General features: G+C 39.5%; 1 protein-coding gene across 2 annotated transcripts; it reads right to left on the bottom strand.

The window, feature by feature from the left end:
* Nucleotides 1-69: 69 nt before the first annotated feature.
* Nucleotides 70-24,601, bottom strand: LOC131676974 (Y+L amino acid transporter 2). 2 transcript variants are annotated; one of them, XM_058956434.1, is made up of 7 exons: nucleotides 24,457-24,601; nucleotides 22,544-22,967; nucleotides 19,816-20,011; nucleotides 1,489-1,859; nucleotides 1,036-1,360; nucleotides 846-970; nucleotides 70-779 (listed from the first exon to the last, which is right to left on the bottom strand). In XM_058956434.1, exons 2-7 carry the CDS (start codon nucleotides 22,732-22,734, stop codon nucleotides 446-448), a joined length of 1,542 nt encoding a protein of 513 aa, XP_058812417.1. In that variant the 5' UTR covers nucleotides 22,735-22,967; nucleotides 24,457-24,601; the 3' UTR covers nucleotides 70-445. The 2 variants fall into 2 exon arrangements, with proteins under 2 accessions (XP_058812417.1, XP_058812418.1); XM_058956435.1 differs by lacking the exon at nucleotides 24,457-24,601 and adding an exon at nucleotides 24,325-24,343.
* Between the last annotated feature and the right edge of the window lie 527 nt (nucleotides 24,602-25,128).

The following is a 25,128-nucleotide window of genomic DNA, read 5'->3' as shown; positions in this document are numbered from 1 at the left end:
ACAAGAAAGCTTTTTTGCATTAAAATATATTGGATATATTTGGGAAATCTTCGAAATGAAACGAGCGTATTTGATTCATTTTTAAGTACACTGATACCTACAAGTATATCTTTATTGTTTATGAGAGTTATTATAAGTCTTGTGTACATTGGTTCTCATATCTCACATTGATATTCAATATGGTATACAGTTGAATAACTTTCTTCTGGCGATTTGTGCCTTTTGCCGATTTATAATCTTTTTTGTGTATATTTGGGCAATAGATCCCTATATTGTTTCAGCAAAAAATAAAGAAATCTAAAGCACTAATAAAGTATCAAATCTGAGCCGCCATGCGATGAATGCTTCTAGTATAAATGCTATCGGTGTAAAAACTAACTAAATTCTAATAAACGAAATGAGAATCGGGAAATGCAATTCCTCAAAAATGCCCTGCGCTTTCTCTTCAGTTGTACACATTCTTCTCGTCCACGATACTAGTCTGCATGTCGGACATTTCCCGGTCATTCTTTCGATCGTGATGACAGCCCACAAAGGCCGCATTGAACAGTATCTGACAACCCCGTTCAACCCAAGCCATCGGACGATTCCGTGATCGTTTACTGCTGTTCCAAACCACGCAGACGTAGTACACTGGTACGCCGGATAGAGTGATTCCGAGACCGATCAGCAGGTTCAGCGGTTCGGTGAATGACGGTAACAGGACCAGTACCAGACAGCACGTTAGGAAGATGATCGGAAGCGCTAGGTTTACGCGAATCGGACGTGGCATGTTGGGTCTGTTGGAGAAACGTTCGAGTTTAGAGAGGGTAAAAAAGGGTTCGGTAATAATATGAGAAACTCACTTGGTCACTCGTAACCACAGTAGGCCGGCTACACAGGCAGCCACGGAGAGCCACAGAATCTGGCTGAAGTAGTTGATGAGAGCAACCACATCGGCACAGAACAGTGTTAGGATTGAAGTGGCGCACTGAAAAAGAGATAATTATAAACTTAATTTGAAAACTTTGGGAATAGGGTAAAAATCAAACTCACGGTGAAAATTAACGCCGGTATCGGGGTCTGACGTCTCACGTGTACCAGCGAGAACCAGGCGGGAAGGTGTCCCTCTTGCGCACCCGTCGAAAACAATCGAGCCGAGGTGAACAGAATACCGTTGACACCACCGAAGCAGCTAAGCGCAACGAAGATCGGTACCAACCAGGCTACGGCACCGAACATTCGGTAGCCAAAGTTTACCGCCACTGCGATCGATGCGAGCATGTCGTGCCGTGGAACGACGGCGAAGTAGGCCATGTTGACGAATACGTAGATGCCGGTAACCATGGGCATTGCGATCCAGATGGCGCGCGGGAGGTTCCTGAAAATTATCATACATTCTCGTTCAACGTTAGTCTGACATGTGTTGCAATAAAACCGACCGACTTCAAAGTATAAGAATGAAAAGACGCATTTCCAAGCAACACTCATCTACCTACAGATACCTACTTGTACGGGTTCTCTAGCTCCTCGGTGACAAAGTTCAGATAGTTCCACCCGCCAAAGGCGAACAGGCCCGAATAGAACGCGTACGCCAGGCTGGACAGGGCATAATCCCCCTCCCAGGCGTTATCAAAATTTTCCGATTTCTCCGTGCTCATGAACCAAATTCCGGCCAGGATGATGGAAATCAGGGCTGTCAGTTTAGCCAGCGTGAACACATCCTGTATCTTCATGGCCCACTTGGTCGAGATGCAGTTGATGCTGGTCAGGAAGCACAGACAAACGGCGGCTAGCAGTCGAACTGCGTTGTCCGGCGGCTCGCAGTCGGGAAAGAACGGCTTCACCGCGTACTGTGCGAAGGTCAACGCTACGATGGCCTGGAAGGAAAAGAAGAAAACAAAACGAAATTGGTTTCCATGGTGAATTGGTACATGTCTGCTGGTGGCTGATAACAATATGTATCAGATTTATGTGATTGTTTAGCTCGATCAATCTGATATGTGTTTATAAATAGCAGAGGGCTCGTTACGAGTGAGTGGACAAGTTAATAAATTGCAGTTAATTAAATCTGCTTCGATTGGATTGGCTGAAGGCGGAGGCGTGGTGCGCAATTACGTGCGAATGTTTTGCGTTTATTGGCGTGGGTGAATTTGCCATGTGGTCTGTTTACTTAGTACATCGTTACCCTGCTACGCATTGAATATACATAGGAATCCTCGGTACAAGTTCAGAACTATTAACCGGTAGAACCTTCAACTGTGGAATATGTTGATTGGTTACATTCTGAGAGTGGTGGCGTCGGTAAACATTCGAGCGTAGTGATGATGGAGGACACAAAACTGACACCGGCTGCCTTCAAGTTGGAATTTGATATTTGCATTTACAATTTGTTTCGTTCCTGATTGCTTGCAAACTATTATAAGTGCAGATTGAATTCGATTTCAATAACAAATTAATTCATAAATGGTGGTCTGCGGTTGATGTTTGTTACATAAGATGTTCTCAAATGGTGGTGGGTTCTGGGCTTGAAAACTGTCTGGAGATCTGTCGTTTTTTTTAAATCTACTGAAAGCATAATATTGACAGTTGTTTTTCCCAGGTCAGTGAGGATGGATTAGGAGAGTCAATGGTGCTAGCTGTGTCATTAGACAGGATTACAAGCTACTAGTGGGTTTTATTTTTCGGACAACAGCACATACGGTTTAATGAAAAAAGAGGAAGTGGAGTTAAATAATATTGAGGATATGGATCTTCGCTTCACACTCGTCCATTTCTGGAGATCGTGAGCAAAATCAATGCCACCGATAGACCTGCTGTTGCTGCAATATACACCGCGACTAGTGAAGTAACACTAGCAAGTTCGACCACATCAACAGCTTCCAGCAACAGTAACCCACAATTCACATGTCCTTTTCTTATCTTTCGTTTTAAAGTTATAATGTCGTTAGCAAAGTTGTTGCATGACATCCAGCGCTTCATTTGATAACTTCATATTATTTTGAAATTCAGTCGTTAGGGAGGCGCTGTTATCAACTTTTTAATGGAACAAGATAGAAAGATGGTGTCTACGACAAAGTTGTATGTTAGGTAATTATAAGTAAATCTTCTGAAGATACTAACTTTGTAGGTCCTACAAGTTGTAAAATATGGCATATTTTTGAAAACATAATCTGTAAAATTTTTAACCAAGACATGCAATATCTCGAAACATACAGGACCTTCAGAAAATAAATTTAAAATGATAGGACTTACAACTTTCTTGAAGACAGCACATTTCTATATAGCTTTATCAAAAAGTTGATAACAGCGCCGCCCTATCCGCTGAATTCCGAACTAGTATGCTTCAACGAAATAAAGCGCTAGGTGCCATACAGTAACTTTTCCAAAGACACCATAACTCTTTAACGAATGACAATTATTTAACTGACGTTTTTTTAAATTTTCTGACCACAATGTACCGTTTTTCTCTTGATCCCTTATTGTTCGGTCAATTTTTAATGTAGAGACATGACACTTTCACTGTAATTTTCGAAAAATTACGTATACATCAGTATATATTCGTGCGAGAAATAGATATTAGATAATAAATCGCCATAAACAGCAAGTATGTGAGCGGTACTCACCTTTACGAACGACTGTTTGGGTCGAAACGTTAACGTACAACGCAATCCAACTAAAATCGAACGAGAAAACTCGAATTTCCATAAGACATAGGTAATGTGGGGTTATTATATGATATACTAAATACGCGTCAATTTCTTGTGCACGCATTCGTGACAAGAAATCAAAAATTTGATTACAACACAGGTATAATAATGAGCGGAGCTTGCCGACAGGAAAATGGCTTCGGAATTTAACGCTACGTCATTCTGAAATGGGTCATTGGAAAATCGGTAGAGCTAACACCTGCTACATCCCTAGAGTAAGTTGTTTTGATGGAGTGATTGTACCATACTTCTTTTCATAATACCACTGCCGGCCCGTGGGATTTAGATGGTTAACACACACATATTTTTTGATCAATATTAATTTCTTTGATTAGATTGCCACCGCTATTATGGAAATCAATTGCTTGAAGGAGAGATTTCGAAACATTTTTAGATTGACTAGTTAGTTGTGGAATTTGGGTTTGGACTTCGTCTCATCAAAATCTGACACTAACTTAGTGACACTATTTGTGTTCCTGAGAAAACCACATTTGGTTTGGCTTAGTCCTGTCACTAAGTTAGTATCGGATTCTGATGAGACGAAGTCCAAACGCAAATTCCATAACTAATTAAGTTATAGGATTTGTGCTCTTCACGCGCAAAGATGGTTTTAAACAATTTTCTCCCTTATGGCGAAAAATAGTTTTTACAAAAAGCGTTCTCTACTAGGGAGAAATATAGCACAGTTGAACTAGTTAATAAAGAAAAATTATATCATTACTTACACTTGTCAATTTATCAGGTGTTTCGATTCACGTTGTGTAATTACCTAGCTACCATTCAGGCACGTAGCCGAAGGGTGCCTGAGGGACCAAAGCACCCCCGAAATGTTTGAAAAAAAAATCAAAGAAAAAAACTAGTTTTTCGGCGACTCTTAACAAATTTGTATCTCGTTTTGTTTGACTAAATTAATGAGAAAATGTTGAGGAATATTACTATTTCGAACCACCAAAGAACCTGCTGAAGGCGAAAATGGAGGTTAGGCTTACGGAAGTTGCATTTATCGAGTACTACCTTGTTAGGCATTTAGTGCTGATAGCGTTCTACAAATTAGTCCAGGCGAAGCCAGTCATTTTGCATAACAACGTGTAAGACGTGGTTGTATGTGACAACACTATAATTAACCGTTGTGTGTCCAACGCGGTACCCGGGTACCTTTTTAAGTTTCAATCAATGAAATTCCTATGTTTTGCCTATAGCTGAAAATTGAAATTTTGTGACATCTTAGAACTTCACTAAGTCAAGCTTTTGTGTTAATAATATTATTGATATAGTAAGGGGGGGAGTGAGGAGGGGCTCCTGATTTTTTTTACTACGTAACAGGCCGACGTGGGTACCCGGGTACCCACAAAACTGAAATGTCAATAACTAAGTCAATTTCCAACCGATTTCGACACTTTTGGGTGTTTTGGATTCAGGAACTCATCCACTTTAAGACTTGGTAAAAATGAATCGGGTTACTTCATACGGTTCCCGGGAATCCGGATTTCCGGAAGCAGGTTCCACTGATGGGATACTATTTGTGAACTTCAATGGAATACTAGCAATATGGGTATCAAAATTCTTGGAATCTCATCAGTAGGCTGTATCTCGTACTTTTGGAACCATTTGGTGATTTGACCCCGGAACGGACATTCCGGAGCAGGTTCCCGTGGGGCCGTGAGTGGCCATTCCATTCCATTTTTTAAATTGCCATAGGGTCCCGTAACAATAAATAACACACTTCCGAGACAATTTGAAGAGTTTTGATACTCATATTGCTAGGACATTATTAAAATTTACAAATCATTCCCTAGTACTGGAACATTGCTCCGGAAAATCCGGATTACCAAGAACCAGATGCATTAATCCAGTTCAATTTTGCAAAATCAAAAAGTGGACGAGTTCCTGAATTCAAAACATCTAAAAGTGTCCAAATCGGTTAAAGGAAGCCATAGTTATAAGCATTTCAATTTGTGGGTACCCGGGTACCCACGTTGGCCTGTTAAAGGTGTTTTTTTTTGTTGGACACATAACTGTTAAGATCCTCATATATACGGACGATGAGAAAATCAATGTTTGGCTATAAGATTGGATGCCGCTTACTTGCACCGTGGTCCTTGAAAGGTTTATGTTACATTTAGAAGAAATGGAATGCATTACACAGAACACATCCTGGAACTACTTCCCGGTATTTCAAATGGTGTTTTTGTGGTGAGAATCCAGGTGGACAGACCCCGCTGCGTCAAGTGCCTCAACATCAAAATCATATTTCATTTTATTCGTACACATGCAATATAACCTAACAATATAAGCTTTTGCTGCCGTGAGGGACGAAGCATGGTACCTCTATTCGAGACTTACTAATAAAACATTATTCATGTCGTGTAACAACGAAATTCCGATAAGGATATTCATAACAATGTATTAGAAGGGAGTCAATTACGGTTCCAAACAGTATTTTTATACTTTTCCTTGTTGTTCATCATACCGAAAAGGAAACAAAATCGTTGCAGAACCACATTGTGGAAAATGAAGCCAATTCAAGCTTTCTAATAGCATGACATTTGTGCAGTGGTGCTATATAATAGCATTAGTACCGCAAAAACGGGCTGTCAATGTCTGCACAGGAATAGCACAATACACTCAGGTTTTTTTGACGCGGTTTTTTGCGCGGTAATTTTTTGCGCGGATTTTGAAATTTGCGCGGTTTTCATTTACGCGGTCTGTATCCCCCACGTAAAAAAAAACCTGAGTGTATTTCGCCTTTTCTGGCATAATACTGGCATTATATTCGAATATATGGCGGTTCTTTAAGACTGCCCTATATGTAGATCCGAAGCAGATATTAGGCTAGATTATAATGCTTATTGGTTACTTTGGTGTTGTAACCCGTCAGGGTAACAATTTAGCACTGGGTGGAAATATACCTATTTGTGCGTACTCTCTCCGTAGAGTGTATTGTTATTGCAACATAACTCACCGCTGCTCATTATGCTCGTTCATGTTTTTGATGTAAATTTCGTTTAAATAATAGTCCATGAACGTTGTTATTAGTCCAGATAGGTGTAGTAATTTTTGTTGTGTATTTGTAAATAAATAGCATAGGGTTTAGTTAGGTTACCGCTCTCCTTTCGCTGCAAAAGTGGTCTGACTATGCTGTGCTATAGCGATGACAGCTATGCGGCGGTGCGTTTTTTTGGTGCTTGTTTGTTGTGGTCGAGTGCGGAAGGCGGCCATCGTAAAAGAGGAGAATGTGACGAACCACGGTGAATAACAGACGTCCACAATAAGTTTTAGTGAGACAGTTTTCCGCCACTAGAAAAACGATTCAGTGCGCGCGTGTGACGGCAAGCTAAGACCGTCGAAAAGTGCCGGCTCGTGGTTCGAGCACCAGTGAAAATTACGGTGTCGGTTCGCCAACAGGGGTAAGCTAACAGATAAGGAGCGTACTCGCTTCCCCGGCTAAACGAAAAGGAACCGTGACATCGACCGTTCTCGCTATAGAGGATAAGTCAAACGAGCCAAGCTCTCCTCTATAGCTAATTGACAAGGAGAACGAAGCAGGGTGGACAAAGGTTCCCCCTGGGAAGTGCACTGCGGTGACTTCCGGGATCGTTTACGGCGAGTAGACGATCCGGTGATTCGTCGCCAACGTCGCTAGGGAGGTTCCAACAAAGGAGCAAAGCTCACCTCCCTGGCTAATTGTTAAGGACCGCTGCCGGAGCAGCCAACGACATAGGAGAACACGGCCGTTGTTGTCCCGGCCGGTCGGACGAAACCGTCGCCTTCCTGCCAACAGCAGCAGTTTGCCGAGCAGCGTGCAGCGCACAGTGCAGCAAAGGAGAATTGGAGGAATAAAAGTTGGTAAATTTAGTTTATTTGTTTACTTTTTTTGTTGTGTTACGAAGATCCGAAATTCAGGTAGGAGCACATAGGCCGCCCTGAAAAGAAGGGTTCGCCGGGCAAACAAGAACCCGAGTAGTGGGCAAACCCCTACTTACAGTGTGAATGCTATTTAAAAGCCGCTTTTGGTGAAATATTCGGTTGCACTACTCTAGTGCCATTAACATGCTTTAATAGTGCACTATACGCTTAGTAGGCGTGCTAAACAAAAAACATGTCAATACTTTTATTGATACTCAATTTCAATTTTATACGGGGAATGCGTGTCGTACTAAAACACTGTGCAAGAAAGACGTGTAAAAGTAAGCAAGGCAAAAAGTGGTACGAGAGCGGTTTTACTAAGATGCGAACCAAATAAATTCCATCGGAGGTGAATTGTCGCCAAATCACATATTAGTCAATCAATCATAATGAACTTAACCCTTTCATGACCAACTTTTTTCTAGTGCATATAGGGTTTCAAAACTATTTTTTCTTGAGAACGGTGAGATCAAGAAACACGAAAAACCTTTTTCATAAAGATAGGTGCTTCCCTTGCACTGCTAGAAGCTTTTTTACCTTCCAATGCTCAATACAATGCTCCTAGAATATTTGCAATATTCCAATTGCTTGTAAAACGTAGCCATAGATAGTCTAAATTGACAAGTTTTATCAGTTTTCAAAAATAATGCATGGTGCAACGAAGATATATGAAATATTCATTTTCCGTCGTCAACGTAAACTGTCCCTGGCAGCACAGCTCCATCGGAATCCAATCAAGCTAATTGCAATAACTTCAGTTCTAGAGCTGATCCTTGTAATTGTTAATGCCCAAATAAAAGGCAATAGTCACATTTATTAGCCTTAATAGTTTTTGTGAGCAAATCTCGCATCAATCAAAAGTAATAACTGTTTAAACATGTTGTTGTCCACAAACAACATGGGCAGGAATGGGTTAATACTACAACCAGCTGCAGCATTTTAGTCGCTTTTAATGGTTGCCAATTGATGTCTATGTAAGTTTGAAAACAACATGAGGATACAGCGAACAGACATGAACAGGCAAACATGGAGCGCGACTAAAAGGTTGTAACTGGTTGAAACTGTATGTCAATAAGCTGGTGGAAAAGGAGAGAAAAGAGAAAAAAACAAAAACAAAATGTTCAATTGAAATAGACTCATATACTTCTATGTTTTGTATACACTCAACTCAATCCTGTCATTTTTGAAAGACCCTTGTGTCTTCGCTAGACTATCCGTAGATCTTTGATGCGTTCTGCAACAGCTTTAATTGAAACTGTTTCCCAAATCGTAGTAAAACAAACCTGTAATCAAACAGATATTTCAGCTTTGTGCAAATAGCCGAACATCTTTATGGTAATTGTGAAGAAATAGGGCGAAATTATTTTTATTCAAAAAACAAATCAATTAGTGTTAACATATTGCATTAAGGTAATGAATTGATTTAGAAAATATAACCGAAACCATCATAGAAAGTTGATCTTTAACCTATTTTACTCTTCGGCAAAGGGAAAATAAGTGCGATGTATTCTCTTCCATGATATATTTTTAATTCGAAAGTACATTGATTTAAAAAGTAGCGGTTTCATAAAAAATTAGGAGCGGTAGAATAATTTGTATATTTAAAGAGTTAAATAAATAGTCTGTTTCACTTGTCTGACAATGTTGCCGAATATATTATGTGAAATCTTTAATGTAAAAAAGCAAAGCAAAGCCTTGATAGAGAACAATAGTAGGGCTAGTGTTGTGATCGAATTGATCACTAAAAATCAATCCTGGATGGGGCCTTAAAGGCTTAGTTCCATTTTTCATTTTCAAGTGGCAAGACGCCAGATCAAGAAAATAGCAGTTAAACCGTTTCTCCGCATCTGCAAATCGCCTACCAGATCAGAAAATTTCGTCCGGGATAACGCATATTTTGACCTCTTGAATATTGTTGTAACTAGAATAAATTGTAACGTGAAATTAAATAATAAAAATCGATAATTTGTCGATGTACTATAGCAGCGGTTCTCAACCTTTTTCATACCGTGGGCCCCTTAGAAATCATCCTAGGTTGCTGCGGACCCCACGGAACAATATCGATTTTGTATGCTATCAATATGTTATTTTCAGTTTATTAGGAAGCAAGACTTGATATTTCAATCTGCACTCGCAAAATATATTTTTCTTCGCGGACCCCCAGCAACGACCTCACGGCCCCCTAGGGGTCCGCGGACCCCAGGTTGAGAATCACTGAAGTACTTTTCTTGTAACAGAGAACATATTTTTAGGATTATCAGTTTCTATTGTCTTAGATATGGAAGAGTTTTCATTAAGTACATTCAAAATTTCATTCAATTTGTAGTGACAATCTTAAGTCATCAGAATTAATGTTCTTATGGAATAACTTGTTAAGCCTTTCCTGAAACAAAATTCTGGCAACGGGCCTGTCCATGATAGCTATCCAACTTAAGTTCAAATTCTCTCGATATAGCCATCAATTTACATTTAAATGATCTAAATCAACAGCAATACTAGCGAAATGCAAATAAACTGTATTCAATGCTCAGCTCTCCATCGCTCAACAGGTGTTTCCAGCTAAACAACAAAAACAAATGACCCAACGTACCGGTATTCCGTATCTCCAAACCAGAAGCAATTCATCTTTTCAGCACAGACTAACAGACATAACAGGGGACGAGCATAGCGTAGTTGGTAAATCGATTGCCTTGTACGCAACTCACCTGGGTCCCACCCCGCACATAGGGTTAGAGATTTATCCAAAAAGAGATTTCTCTAACTCGAGAAGAGGCGAATCACCTTAAGGTTAAAATATCTATAATCAAATTAAAAAAGACATAACACTCGAAAACGGGTCATTTTAAATATTTATTTTTAATTGGGACTGTGGTCGCATATGCGATTAGGGCGCCACTGATATATGCGCAGGTATTCAAGGGATAGACTATTAGTGAAAAATTGTTCTCGGACCTAGTGTTCTAGGGAAAATTGGTGGATCGATATTTTTGGAGGAATTTCCTCATAGTGTTATGTCTATTAGTCTGTGTTTCAACACCGTTCAGACCAGTGGACTTCGGAAAACACGTTAGACAAAGTACTACGTTTCGGTCCACGTCTGATTAGATCGAAACTAAACTTGTATCCGAAGTAACCTGATATCACGGCGCCTGTATGAAGTTGCACCGCAAAACCAGTTCTTTTATTTACACTCACTTAATTCGAACGACGATTGAAAGAAGTAGACAAATTCTCATCATCTAGCGCCTTTAGTAACCGAACTCCTACGTACCGAGGAGCTGCTACAAGTAAATCTATTTCTATATTCGCATTCCGGAAGCTGAGTGGGTGGGATGCTCATCACACGTGTGCCGGACAAATAAATTGACAAACATCGATGGGCGATTGATTTGGTTTGCTGCAGCATCCATTCACATAAGTTAACTTTTCGTTTCGTTAATTTCGTTCCGGGACTGGCAGTTCTCTTGTGTGCGAAGCTCTACAATTGTATTTGATTGTGGAGGCGGAATACGGTTTGTCCTTGGCGGATTTGAATACAATAACAATAGACCTATACCGTAAAAAAATTAGCTTGTTTTCAAAAGATCTCCAATACGGGATATTTTCACAATCATATTGCAAATTTATTGCTAATAGACAGACGGAAGGTGATCGATTTCTGCGATAAAACCTTCATTCCAGCCAGCTTAACCAACCCTATTTCCGTTTTATTCGCATTTCCATTGTAAGCGAAAAAAACTTTGTTTTTCCTTCTTTCATTCACCGCTGTCGCACTGTTTACTCATCGGATGAAGATTGATTGACGAGTGCTCCTCAGTGCCATCCAGTTGGCTGGAAGTCGACGCTGACTTGTTGCTATGGTTGCAGTGGGCGATGGCGTGTAGTTAAACGACTCTATTCAACCTGGCGCTGAAACAAGTGCCGAACAATTTTCCCAGGTTCCGTTTTGCTATGGGACGGTGGTATGGGACAAGCGCTAGCCTAGCCCAGATTTCATCAATGCTGTCAACAAGAAGATTTACAAACAAGATTCAAGTTATTTGCTTCTTTGCATTTTTTTTAGTATTGCGTACAAAAGAGCGTGTCGGAATATGACGGAGAAAAATCAAACTATTTGTCATGGCCTATTAGTCGCTAACTAGGTACCTACAACTCCATTGAAAACGCGACAGGAAAAAGCATTTGCGTACGTTCGTTCTATGCTCGTTACGGGAGCCAGTCCTACGTCGTAGCAGGCCAACTAACGCACATTCAACGTTTAAACGCTGTCAATCATCGTCCAGTCAGTTTGGTATTTTTGGGGGCCAAACACTTGCGGAAGGTGCGAAAATAGATGACTTCGTTCGTGAAAAGTTGCAGGGTGTGTCGTGAGGGTGGTATGTATTTGCACCGGTCAAACGGAGGATGATGTGAATGTTTTAATAAAGAAACTGTGATATCTTCTCTTGTGGGTTCCACGAGCATGTTAATGAATGCTTTCCCGGAGGTGAGGGGAAATGTATCGTATTACTGGATCTGCCTTTTTCCTTGCTAATGAATACACGTGCCCACGCCTGTATGGAGCAGCACGTTTGGTCTACTTTTTTATGCTGAAACGATTCGAATTTTCACCTCTCAACGATATTGCATGAGGGAGATGGTGGTTTGTTGATGTTGGGATTTGTTTGCCTTGTAGAACGGAGGTGCATTCGTCTATTCCATAACCATGGGATTCCAGACATGCGTGCAAGCCTTCGGATGTGGTCAGTTTCGAGAATTTGATCCTTTGGGAAATTCGATATCACGTTTGATTTTTTTACGATAAGGTACGGGATCCAATTTTTGGTGCTTGGTTAACGTCACTTTTTGGAGTACATACTTTCATGCGATAGTTTTCACAGAAAAAATACGTTGTGGAGCTACGTTACGTCGTACGCTTGACGGGGAATGTCTCGCAATCAATCTTACATCAAAACCGGCTTTATGGAATGAGTCGGTACTTTAAAGTTGTGACCAAAATATGCTACAGTACCCTGTATCGGTACATTGTAGTCAATTAGAATGTGATCAATGATTGAGAAGTGTGTTTACGGTTTGCTCGCCTGCTGCGGTTGCGCTATTTATTTTACATGTTTATATGAAGTCAAGTAACTAGCAGACTGAAACCTAGACGATGCGAATTGAGTAAGGAAAAGTATCAACACATGGATGAATCTGGTTACTGCAATTAGCACTTGATTTTAAACTCGGCCAAAGATTTTAAACTCGGTTTGCGAGGATACAAACATCGAAAAAATGTTAGCACCATAATTTAGTATTTATAATCAATTCACTGATCCTTCAGCGTGGATATTTATTTTTTACTTATTTACAAATGTACAAGTTGAGAATATAGTGCAGAATGTTGCAAAATAAAAATAAATATTCGATGTTTCTCATAATTGAAAGATGTTAGATTAGTTTTATTAAACTCTATAAAACTTCAACATAACCAAAATTGTTACTTGGGAGTTTTAGTTTCATTCAATCGGTTGTATGAATAAGCAGAGGAACTGTCTAGTTCTAGTAGCAATCAGCAACAATGCGACGATTTACAGCGAAACGAGTGTTTTCGAAGGACATTTCACCGAATGAGGCGTCTTGCTTTTTTTTTAAAAGAAAATAAAGACGTAGTCCTACGTCAAAACAATAACAATGTATAGCAAATATCCAGATTTCCTAGATATTTCAAACATTTAAATAAAATTGTTAGTGAAATAAATGTATGGTAATCCCGGTACAGCGCTCAATGCGGGTCATCTGCTCCTTTTGACACGAGTTCTCGTTCTCGTTCCATGCTATCGGGATAGTGAAACATATCATGGATAATTAATCTGGTGACAAAAAGTCAACAGTCATCATCCGACTAGGGGATACGGATCCAGCCACTGTAACTCGCCGAATAGTTGGAGTTGAAGCGTGAACACAAAGTTTTATGAAACTCATTGCGATGTGATGGCGGTAGTGTAACCGCACCACCCGATAGGACAATTAATTATGTTTTCTGTTTGATACGATCGGAAGGATTTTGATGGATGCTTGTATGTACGTGGGCACGCAGGATGCTGGGGTATGTGGGTTATTGAATTTTCTGGTACTGATTATTATTGTGAGCGGATATCTCAGTTTTTCCTTTCTAAGAGCGGAACTGTTTAACATATTTTTTTCATGTTAGCGGAATAATCCAAACCCATGACTAAAAGGTTGCCTCATATGCTGTAAACTTGTAATTGCAAGCAGATAGCGGATAGCAAAAATTACAGACCATGCTATGATGTGCAGATATCATATTTCCCGGTTAATGACAGGGCGAACGAACGTGTTAGCACATACGCAATGTAATCAACCACGTGTCAATTTGCAAGCTGTAATTAATTTTAGTTTTGTAACTTAAATTAGCTAGAGATTACTATGTAGGGAAAGTTATGAAAATTAGAGCCATAGTACTCAAGTAAGAGCAAGGATGTGAAATATACAGAATATAAAGTAGAAGTGGCAGGGTCATTAGAAACAGGCTTGAAGGCTACAGACTAATCTTTTGTCTTCTGCTGGCAGGAGTCGAGCTTAGGCAGCATAATTATGAATCACTCAAGCCTACCACCATGTCTCCCGGAAAAGACGTAGGATAACCACTGAAAACTTGGCGACGATTAACATTATTAATGAAAATGTTCCTGTTATCTCTGTATACCTTTCAAATGCTGGAGATTTTTATTAGACTATTGCCTTCAGAAAGTAAGAGTGGTGGTTGCGTTTTAGCGCTGCGATAATTTCTTATTCGAGTTTGGTATTTCTGAACAGAACCAGCCTAGATGGGATGTTCTAGTAAGAAAAGACGCCTCGTAATATTCGTTTACGTAAAAATGGCAATAAGTAATCTCATCACCAAACCCGATATGCGCCCGTTGCTCGAGAGATTTAAATTTGAAGGTAGAATTTTCTTGGCTGGAGATGAAACTTCCACACTCAATTCATCTTGCCTATTGCCGAACAGACATGTAGTTAACAAATTTAGAAAATGATATCTCAATAAAGTGACATTCAGTGAAATATTTTCCGAGTCTCAGCTATCAACCTTTATTAAGATCTCAACTGTTCCGATCTCGTCAAAAAGCAGGTAGACACAATTAAGTGTAAATGTGGCACTTATGAGACAAAAAGATAGGTAATTCTATGGCGGCATTATGGTTCTGCCAAAAAAATCAAAACCTCAATTTCGATTAAAAAAAAACTACAAGGGACAGCCCTATGGGGTTGTACGAATTGTAGACGTAGGACTGCAATATGTGAAATATTGAATTTCTTATTACATTTGGATTAATAATTAATCAAACATTTCTTTCTACAGCTCACTTCATGAATCAAACCATCTTGCTCATCAGGTCACTTTATTTACAATGAGCGATCGAATCCGATTAAAGAAAGCAGACAGAAAACTGCGATGGAAAACCGAACTAATATCTGGAACTGCTTTAAAATTTTAAAAAGTTTTCTATTGTATGCTGTAAACAACCAGACCGATGCCTAAAAATCATGTTTTAGACAATACAGTCACAGTTCTTGTATAGGACAAGCTTTATAGTTTTATTTTGCCGTTATTGTAATTTTCCTAAAGTACACATAAATGTACCGAATGCAGTGGTCTTAATCATATATCGAAGCAAAACATATACAAGAATCGAAAATAGTTTTATGGATGGACTTAGATGCATTTTTTGCAGCGATTTTTTGAGTAACAATGCATCCATTCATAAATAGGCTTTGTAGTACCTATGTATTGGTAGAATCAAAGTGGGATAGGTTGAGTGGAAATGAATCTCGTGGAATCAATAAATTGATGAAACGTAAATAATAAGCCTTCGTTGCACTTTCTTCTATCCATTCGCGTGAATTTGTTGCTATGAAAGTTTTCGTCTCCTTAGCCTGTCATGGAGACGACAATGCAAAGAAAACCCGAAGGTTTTCGCTTCGCGCAACGAAAGCTCAGATTTCTATCATACACGCAACACTTGGATATACCTACACAAGCGAACGGTTTACCGTGCTTGAATCAAAAAGCTGTGCCAGTACATCGTGTCCGTACACGAATGGAAGATACGCACCAAGCAAAATGAGTCAACGCTGGTGATGATGGGTGGTGCGAAAGAGACAACTAGTACCATGACGCTAGCCTCTGCTACACTGGCGGTGGGAGAATGCAGCGCTGTGCTCTGCTCTGCCTGCTGTCCAAGAGGCAACTGAGCTTGCCCTACCAAATATGCTCTTTAAATAGTCGATGATGACGTCATTCATAGAAGCGTTGCGCGTTAGGTACATAAATCTGTCGTGCCAGACTAGGGAAGCGCAGCCTTCTGTGTGCAAATGCGTGGTATTTTAACTATGTTGAACATTATTTAAAATTTTAATGCCATGAGATCAAAAATCTTTGGTTTTATCTATTGGAATCTATTCTTAGAAGTATTTCTGAGCGATATGCGAAAAAAATTTGAAAATTTACCGTAAGATGGCTGAATTATAAGCGTTTAAAATTGGACCACTTTTCGTTACATACCATTTTTGTTGAATTTGCAACGTGCACCCCCATATCGAAAACAAAGACGTAGTCCTACGTCAAAAACATTTCGACTGGTTCCCATTATTCACTGTGTGCCAACGTAATTATTTTGCGACCTAAGTCACATCGGTTTCCTGTCGAATCTTTATCTATGCAAGAACGAACACCGACGTTCCAGCTAAATTTGGTAGATGCATGAACTTCCTCGAAAGGAGCGATTTGTAATTTGCTTTGTTGGTGAGACACTAGTCAACAAAACGCCATGGTATACTGGAAATTAAGGGGCAATGGTGGGCATAGTAGTGGTTCAAACAAACCTCATTAAACGAGCAATCAATTTATAGCAAAATGACAATGGCGAGAGTAAATGCGAGCAATTCGCTCTATTATTTACTGTTGAAAATAGTGTTTCTCGCTGTCGCTCCACCTCAAAATAAAGGAAAATGCCATATTAAACAAAAGATAGGGGATTCCAAAGCAATTAAAAACAATAAATATGAACAAAACAGGTATAAAACATACAAGGGTTGACAAATAAAATCATCGTCTTGAACATTCAATTGTACAATTAATCAAGTTTTTGGTTTTGTGTAGGTGCCAATACCTTATTAATTGTGTTTCCACATCAGCCGACAGCTTTTTCTCTTAACCCAAATAATAATCATATTATTAAATTTAATGGTTTGAATTTAACATGGTCAGATCAAGCTAAATACTTGGGTTGAAGGCTAGAAATATGATTTGCATTTGTCTTAATAGCATTCGTATAATTGAATGCGCAGCTAGTAGTATACTGACATAATTAACAATAACTTGACCTTCTTAGGCACATTACGTTGTTTGATGATGAGGAGTTTCTTGTTCAAGAAGTAGGAATAACGGAGTAGGGAAGATTTACCGTAAATTTATCATTCGAACTCCCTTGTCCAGATCAGCAAAGAATTCGTCGTAGATTTAAGGCTGTTTTTAAACAATGCGCTTGGCTATGTATAGCTGCGAAAATATTACAACATCTATTATTTATACTGTTATATGTAAATAGATACCAATGCTCATTGATAGATGGACGAACATTACTAGTTTAGAAGTCTATCGCTAAAGTACAGTTCATAATTGTCCATTTTGATTTTGTTTGTTCATACTATCATCAGATTGAGTTGGTCCATATTCTGCAAATTATGTGAAATTTCTTTGTATAGTTTGGTAAATTTGGTGAGAATTCTTTTCAAAAATTAACATAACCGGGAAATTTAGTCAAGCAAGCGTAACAAAATTCAGCTTGCTTGTCGTAAGAATTTGAAATTGCCACAACGTAAACTTAGCAGTGAATGTCACGGTTTCAAGAGTGCCGCCAGAGATAAAATTCTAAATTGGGCAGAATTTTTTGGTCTGGCAAGCAATCTGCAGTTGCGGCAAACGAAGCCAGATTTATTTCACAGCCGCATTTATGGGCAGGGCAGGGAACTTACAACAAAGTGTGCTATCAAAAACGACGACTACCTCTTTTAGACCAAACTGTGGTTCTTCGGTGTTTTGGACTCATTCGACATCGTGCCGGCATGCAATAATAGTTCTAGAGTTGTATAGAGTCATCAAGATAAATTTTGTGCCCAAAGACTGTAGTAATAAGTAAGTCAAAAGATACTAGGCAATTATGAAGCAGCATCTAAAAATGAGATGTCGCTAAAACTGAAATGGAAATGCAATGAAAAATAAAAATAGTAGAAGTATTTGTCGCTGTGACTCTTTAATTGATCTTTCGTTTAACATTAATCCTGTTTAACCAAAATTGGAATCGGTAGCTCAAGAATGTTCTACTTGTGATCGGTATAATAATCCAAGAATCCTCGAAGCAAATAAAGATTGGGCCGCTCATTTCTTTTGGAGTTTTTATGGAGCCAGCAATGCAGACAGCTAGTATGTTTTCGATTTGTATCAAAGACTCGATAAGCAAAAATGACAGCATAATGTACCCTGATTGAATCCCATCGAACCATTCGAATAACGTATGATTCAAGCATAACAATAAATAATCTTAAGCTTCAAATTAGAAAGGATGCGTCGCAAACTCCTATCTTTCAGTCTCTCCCCAATAAGTAAATCCTTTAATGCCATCAGCTCCATCGTATATTTACCACCAGCTGTAAATTTATAGCTAGCGGCGGCCTGTACATAATACTCCATCACCGCGTTTGGCCTAATTCGAAAAGTTTCAAAGCTGTCGGGAAAACATCGCTTTGCGCGCATTATAAAGCAATCCATGGGTAGATTTTGACGCTCCATCAGTGACAGAACATTCTGTTTTGGTGTAAACTCTGGTACGCAAGCAACAAGTTGTCCTTTCGCTTTTGACGTTATGCCGTTTCGATGCTTTCAAATCAGGCAGGCAGGCAGTCTCTGATGGAAGGGGAAAGGGGATAAAGAAGCAAATGGTGTGCAAAGTTTTCTGCAGATTGTAGAATCCTTTTGGGATGGTACAACCCCCGCTAATAAGGGTAATGGGTACTAGTTTGGACCCGAGGTAACAAAAAGCGTTTGTATAGGCGGATATTCGCAGAAAACAAGCAAATTTGTAATATTCGTGAATTTAGAAAACAGTTGTGGTGAATATTTCATTCAAAAAGTAAATTGTAGCTTACAATAGGGAACCGTACCGTAGCTCATATCAATACAACCTAACTGACAATGGTTTTACTGCGCACATCCCACGGGCATGGACGTCACCGTCGGTTAAATGTAGTTGGTATGGCAAGAGGGGGTTAGAACGGGTGGATGCGGGTAGCATAAGTTATCCGTTCTGCAATGAAACAAGCACGGAATTGTCCACTCTGAAAAAAACTTCAAGACCGATTGGTAAAAAAAATATATTGGTGGATTTCGCTCGCCTTATAAAATTTAGTTATAACTATCCTCGTGAATAGTCGAGTAAATAAAAGAGGATTACCCGTACAGATCACGTCAAAAGTTGAGAAGTGCTACAAGATATCACGTAATGTTTGCGTTATATTCTGTTTTTCTCAGGTTCTCTCGTTTCGCGAAAGTGACAAAGTCTTAAACGCACAAATTGAACCTCATTATAATGCAGGTCAAACGAATCATTTAAGCTCGATTCAGACGGTATATCAGCTTCTGTTAACGGAAAACACCTTCAACGTCACGTCACCGTTCCGTCTCATTGACACGTTCCGCGTGTCAAAACGTGCCGTGCCGTTGATGTTGTGTGCGAACGTCTCCATTCAATTGCATGTAACTAATTTTGACGTTCCGTTGACGTGCTGTACCAGTGACGGAAGCTTGACGTATCGTATAAATCGTACTTTACGTGATATTCCAGGTCAAATGGATGTGAAGATTTTCCTATGTGTCGAAAAATGGGCAAAGACATTTACAACTTCAATCTCACGCCCAGATAGTATAGAATAGTGGAATTGGAATGATAGGACCTTTCGATTGCGATATTGTATGCGGAGGCGAACCGGCATCGAAGTGTGATTCTGGAGCGTAGCATGAATAAACATATTTTCCCTGCTTTTGTTGAGTGACGAAAAGGTCCTTCGCCGGCAGAGTGAGAGAAGCGGGTAGACTGCGATGCTAAGTGTGGTATAATAAGAAATGAACGTAATTTCCTGTCCAGATTTGTATACGAACCTGGGTGGTGGGCCGGATGATGAGCAGTGCCATCCAGAGCCGCAGAAAGCCAACAAGTGGTCCGAAGGCAACAAGTAGATATGCGTAGTCGCCCCCGGATCGGGTGATGCAGGTACCGAGCTCGGCATAGCACAGGGCTCCCACCGTCGACAGGATTCCGCTCAGTGTCCAGATAACCAGCGATGCTCCGACGGATCTGGTAGGGAAAATGAAAGAAAGAAGCGTGAGGGTAGTAGTTGGTAATAAGATTGAAAAAACTTTTCTCGATGCTCCGTGATGCTACGGACGGAAGATATTAGTTTCGAATGCAATTGTGGGTATGTACATGTGTGTATGTGGAACATGTGAACTCGATCAAACTGGTCTAACCAGTTTGAAATGAAGCCGGCTGATGCGTAAGTGCATTTTATGGACAGTAACGTAGGACGAAAGGAAGAAAGGGATAAACAACAGGGATGGTTTGATTTATGCAATGTATGTACGTCTTCCATTCTTGTGAGAGCACTTTAGAATATTGTACGATTCTACGTTAATTTTTTTTTGGAACTGGTACAACGAAACGAAGAGCAAATGCAAAATTTCGAATTTATTGCCCGACTCTCGTACAGTCGTAATTTTTTCTTAGTTTCTTGATTCAATACGTTGTGAAATGCAATTGTAAATCTTTAATTTAGTCTCATTATTAATATTCATTCATACGTTGTGGGGGTTCTTATTGTTTTGAAGCCTCAACCATATTTTTCTTCTGAATTATTTCCAGCTTACCAACTGACAAGTTGTTTGCAAAGTGTGTATTTCTCAACCCGTTCGATAGCTTTTTTGTTACCAGGATGTATGATATCTTCACTCACATAACATGATATGGCACTTTCGCAATCCGCTGTTTGCAATTCTATGTCCCATTTGTAATCTATAAGAGATTTGATGAGGCGATCTTATAGCCGTTTCAGTTACATGAATTTCAGAAATGTTATTGTCCTTAAATAAAATCATATTTTTTCAATAGTTCTGCTCTTAGAAGCAAAAAATATAGATATATTAACTCACAATATTAAGCCCGTAAAAATTCTATTGCTCTATTGGAAGATTTGTAAAAACATCAGCTCTCAACCCTCATGCCAAATACCTGCGGATCTATCCCATTAGCGTATCATTTAATTTTTGCTTCCATTTATTGCACATAGGCCTTGTGGACATGGGGAGCTTAAAGTAGCAACCAGTAGCAACATTTTAGTCGCTCTCTATGATAGCAAATTGATGTCCATGCGGGTATACACTAGGTAACCGGTGTTATACGAGTGAAAAAAAAAATGAAGTGGGAGGGAAGGAAAACAAGCGATAAAAAATCGGTTGAAGCCATTCCGCGTTAGTTCGATACAGACCAGACGGTTTATAAATAGTGGAGCTAGTGTTCTGGGGACATTAACGGATCGCTATTTTTGGAGGCATTTCCTCATAGTGTTTTGTCTGTTAATTTCTGGTTTTGATATACCGTACCTCTTCTTAAAAGTAACTCCTCTCTTTTTCTCATATTCCCAGAAACCCTTTACCCCGGTATGTTTCAGTTGTTTGTTTCTTCATTCATTCGGTACTGGTATGGATGTTTTAAAACGTCGTTTTCGTGCTCATAATTATTAGCGTCTAAACCGTAAACTTCAGGAGTAAAGTTTGTTCGGAGAAGTTCTTGCCTTCATGATTGCGCATATACAGGAATATATTCCAAATGGGAAAATTTTGGACAATACCATTTTTTTGTGCATAAGGGCACAATACCTTACGTAAAGTATGGTTTTTGTTTTATTGTTTCGGATTCTCCTCGTCAGTAACTAGCACCAACTGGGTGTCTAGTTAGACGACGTTTGGTATTGCCCAAAATTTTCCCATTTGGTATAATTCCAGGCGTTTGGGTCTTCAAACCATAAGACAGTTTCGGTTCATATCCCTCGTCGGCAAACAGAACTTCTGTGCTTACTATCAAGACATCACTCGGTTTAAGCCAGTTGTTTAGTGTTCACGCAAGACGTGTGACTTTTTGGATTTTAGTGTCTAACTAGTGCTAATTTGGGTACTAGTTTAGATGCACCGTCTAACTAGACAGCCAGTTGGTGCTAGTTACTAACGAGATTAAATCGAAACACAAAAAAATCAAACTTAATTTAAGTTAGGTTTTGCGCAAATCGGTTTAATCAAATTTTTCCACTCATGGGAAATAATGTTGCATAATTCCAGAAGAATTTGTTACATTTTCTTTTGATCGCTTCGTGATATCTGTTATTCTCTAAGCTCCCATTCTGGTTCGAGTATACGGAGAATTTCGAACACACCTCACACATTCGTTAGTTGTACGGGTTTGCTGCGTTATTAGCAACCGTAAGTTGTACCCCATTGAATTTTTTTAAAAGAAGAGAAAAATGCGCGCTTTCGTCGCTACGTCTCTTGGGTAAACCCCGTATGCCACTGTGTTTCAACTTATAAATGATAATATTGAGAATGCCCAGAACTTTGGCAGTTCAGGTAACAAATTGAAGAGATTTTGAGTTGATAGATTACTTAAGTAGCACAAATCAGAATATACTCAATGCAGACAATCCTCCAACATTTGCGCTATCTGGAAGGAATAAGGTGTTCGATCTAAGTCTGCTTTGACAGTATTACTCTAACGAGCTCAAACATTCCCACCTAAACTGAGTGCATCATTTGAAAGAAAAAAAAAATAGATAAAACTTACTTGGTGTACAGGAAAACACCGGCAGGTGAAACGAAGATCCCCGATCCAATGATCGTCCCGACGATGATCGTTATCCCATTGATCAGAGTAATCTTCCGTTTCAGAACAATCTTGTTCCCACCGCCAGTTTCGGTAGCCGCATCTCCGTCCGCATCCTTCTCAGCGAGTTGATTTTCCGCCTCACTAACCATAGCCCCTACACCGATGATTGCAGCGTGATTTTTCTCCAATAAATTTTCACACCAGACTTCTGTTATTACTTTCACGTGAGATTAGTCTAATAACTTCAGCGGCACGTCTTGACCGGGTCACACTTCCGCTCGCACGTTATTCTGTCTCTTCTTTTTCACACACCACCTTACCACCTCGTTCTACGACCAGTTAACTCCCTCTGATGACCAAATTGGAATGCAAAAACGACCAGCTATAAATACAAAAAATCACAATAACAATCACCTCTAATTTTCAATGTACACAAAATGCGGGTTCGAAACAGTGCGAACTGGTGAGAGTGCTACTTCCAAAACGCGACCGATCGTGACGACGTTACACTTATCACTGCGAGAGCTGCATCCGATGCTACGTACGCGATCCTGTTGGGCTGCGTGTAGGTGGGTGAAAATCAACCGATTTCCACGGTTTCGACATACTTACTGGGGGGCACACTTCTACAACTACTAACACAGCTGGACATACGTGTACAGCAAGAGTGAATATTCATCTAGTACTGGAACTCACCGCCCGCGGTCGCACATTTATGCCGAGCCAAAAGTATGACGAAAGATGTTTGCTTGGCTGCCTCAGCTTGGAATTACGTTGCATAGTTGCAAAAATGGCCCATGTATCCAATGTCCGGTTTTTGCTTGACTCCGAAACTAGACCCCAACTGCTGTCAGTTCATAAATTTTGACAGCAGTCGGGGTTAGAAGCTGAATCAGATTTATGGCGTTTTGCCTCCAGCAAAAATCACATGAATAAAGTCAACGCTGCCTGCTATTCAAGCCGTGTTTCATTTCCTACTACAAGTGTGATTCGCTGGTTGACAAAAGTTACGGCATTTTCGTTTTTGACAGTGCACTACACCGGTGTAGTCGGTGCTACACTCATTCAAACTTGGGTGTAATCAGTCTACCTCTTTCTTTGCACTACACCGGTGTAACATCAAGAAAAAAAACGAAAACGCTATTAGAGATGTGAACAGATGCATTTAAACTATTGACATGATTATTATCCGCTTTCATCAGTTTTTGACATCTTTCAGTTGTTCCAACTAGCTAGTGAATCACGACTGTAAACAGCTGGTGTTGTTTACATTAATCATCCTTTAATCTTATTATGTACACAAATTTTGAGGCGCAAATTAATTGTAAACATTGTAAAAAGAAAATTCCATATTAAATTTACAAAAGGGCGAATAAGATTTGTAAACAAACTTTCATTTTGATGGTTTCTCTTAATTTACTATAATTTCAACGCAGAAAACAATTGAAATTACTTCTACGAAGGGTAAAAATTTACATTAACGCATATTTTTCATGAAATTCCACTCTGTAGCAGACTAATGAGCGAAACAAATTTGTTTACAAAAAACAGTTTCGCCCTTTTGACGAATTAATATTGAATTATCGTTGAAAGAAGTTTTAATTAAGTAACCACAAATTGAAGCTCGGAAATTATTAATAATGAAATCAGATTGGTTATCTTATGATGTTATCATAAAAACATGAATCGTAATCACATCAGTCCATCTAGCGATTAGCAAATGCACCACGCTCACTCACACTATAGTTTGCAAAAAATCGTAGCCACGAATAACGTAAACACTTTTCTCTTTCAACGAAAGTTAACAAAAAACAATAGATGACCACTTCTTCTGCCAAAAGTTGTTCAATGAAACGAACAATCTTACGCACTTTCTCTCACTTAAAACGATAACGCATTGACCACTTCCCGGCGTTCTTGCGAAGAATGAGACATGCACACATACACTACTGACGCCGATCGAAAACGTGCGCTTATCGATCCCCAGAACTGCAGAACGAGTCACGCTTCTGAACCGACGATACCGACTGAAGAAGACTGCTGCCGCAGCAGAGTTGCTATCTTCTTCAAAGGCACACACCGACCGGCTAGGGCCACGCTGCTACGCAGAGGAGTGTGAGTGTGATGAACCAAAAAACGATAATACACTCGATTCTCTTCATGCGCCGTATAATATCCAATTAAACGGAAGTTATCGCGAGAAACCGCGACAGAAAAATATAACTAAAATTTCAATAAAAAATTCAAGAGAGTCATGCCTACTATGTTACGTTAATTAGTGACAAAGCTCTGAACTACGTTGAACGGCGTTTGTTAAATTTCATTGTTTGATACGGTTATTTTTGCACTTTTTTGTAAGACACGCGTAATCCGCACATTAGAAGAATCTAGTGTACGCACATTTAGCATTTCTTTCACTATCTTTTTAGTTCATAACTGTTGATATTAGGCACTTACGGAGAGGTAAATGTTTTAACACTAACACCAACCACGTATGAGAAAGTACGATATAAGAGAAAAATAGTCGTGCAGGTAATGTTTTG

Source organism: Topomyia yanbarensis, chromosome 1 (assembly GCF_030247195.1).
Source record: "Topomyia yanbarensis strain Yona2022 chromosome 1, ASM3024719v1, whole genome shotgun sequence".
Lineage (NCBI taxonomy): Eukaryota > Metazoa > Arthropoda > Insecta > Diptera > Culicidae > Topomyia > Topomyia yanbarensis.
This window is presented reverse-complemented; position numbering and strand designations above follow the sequence as displayed.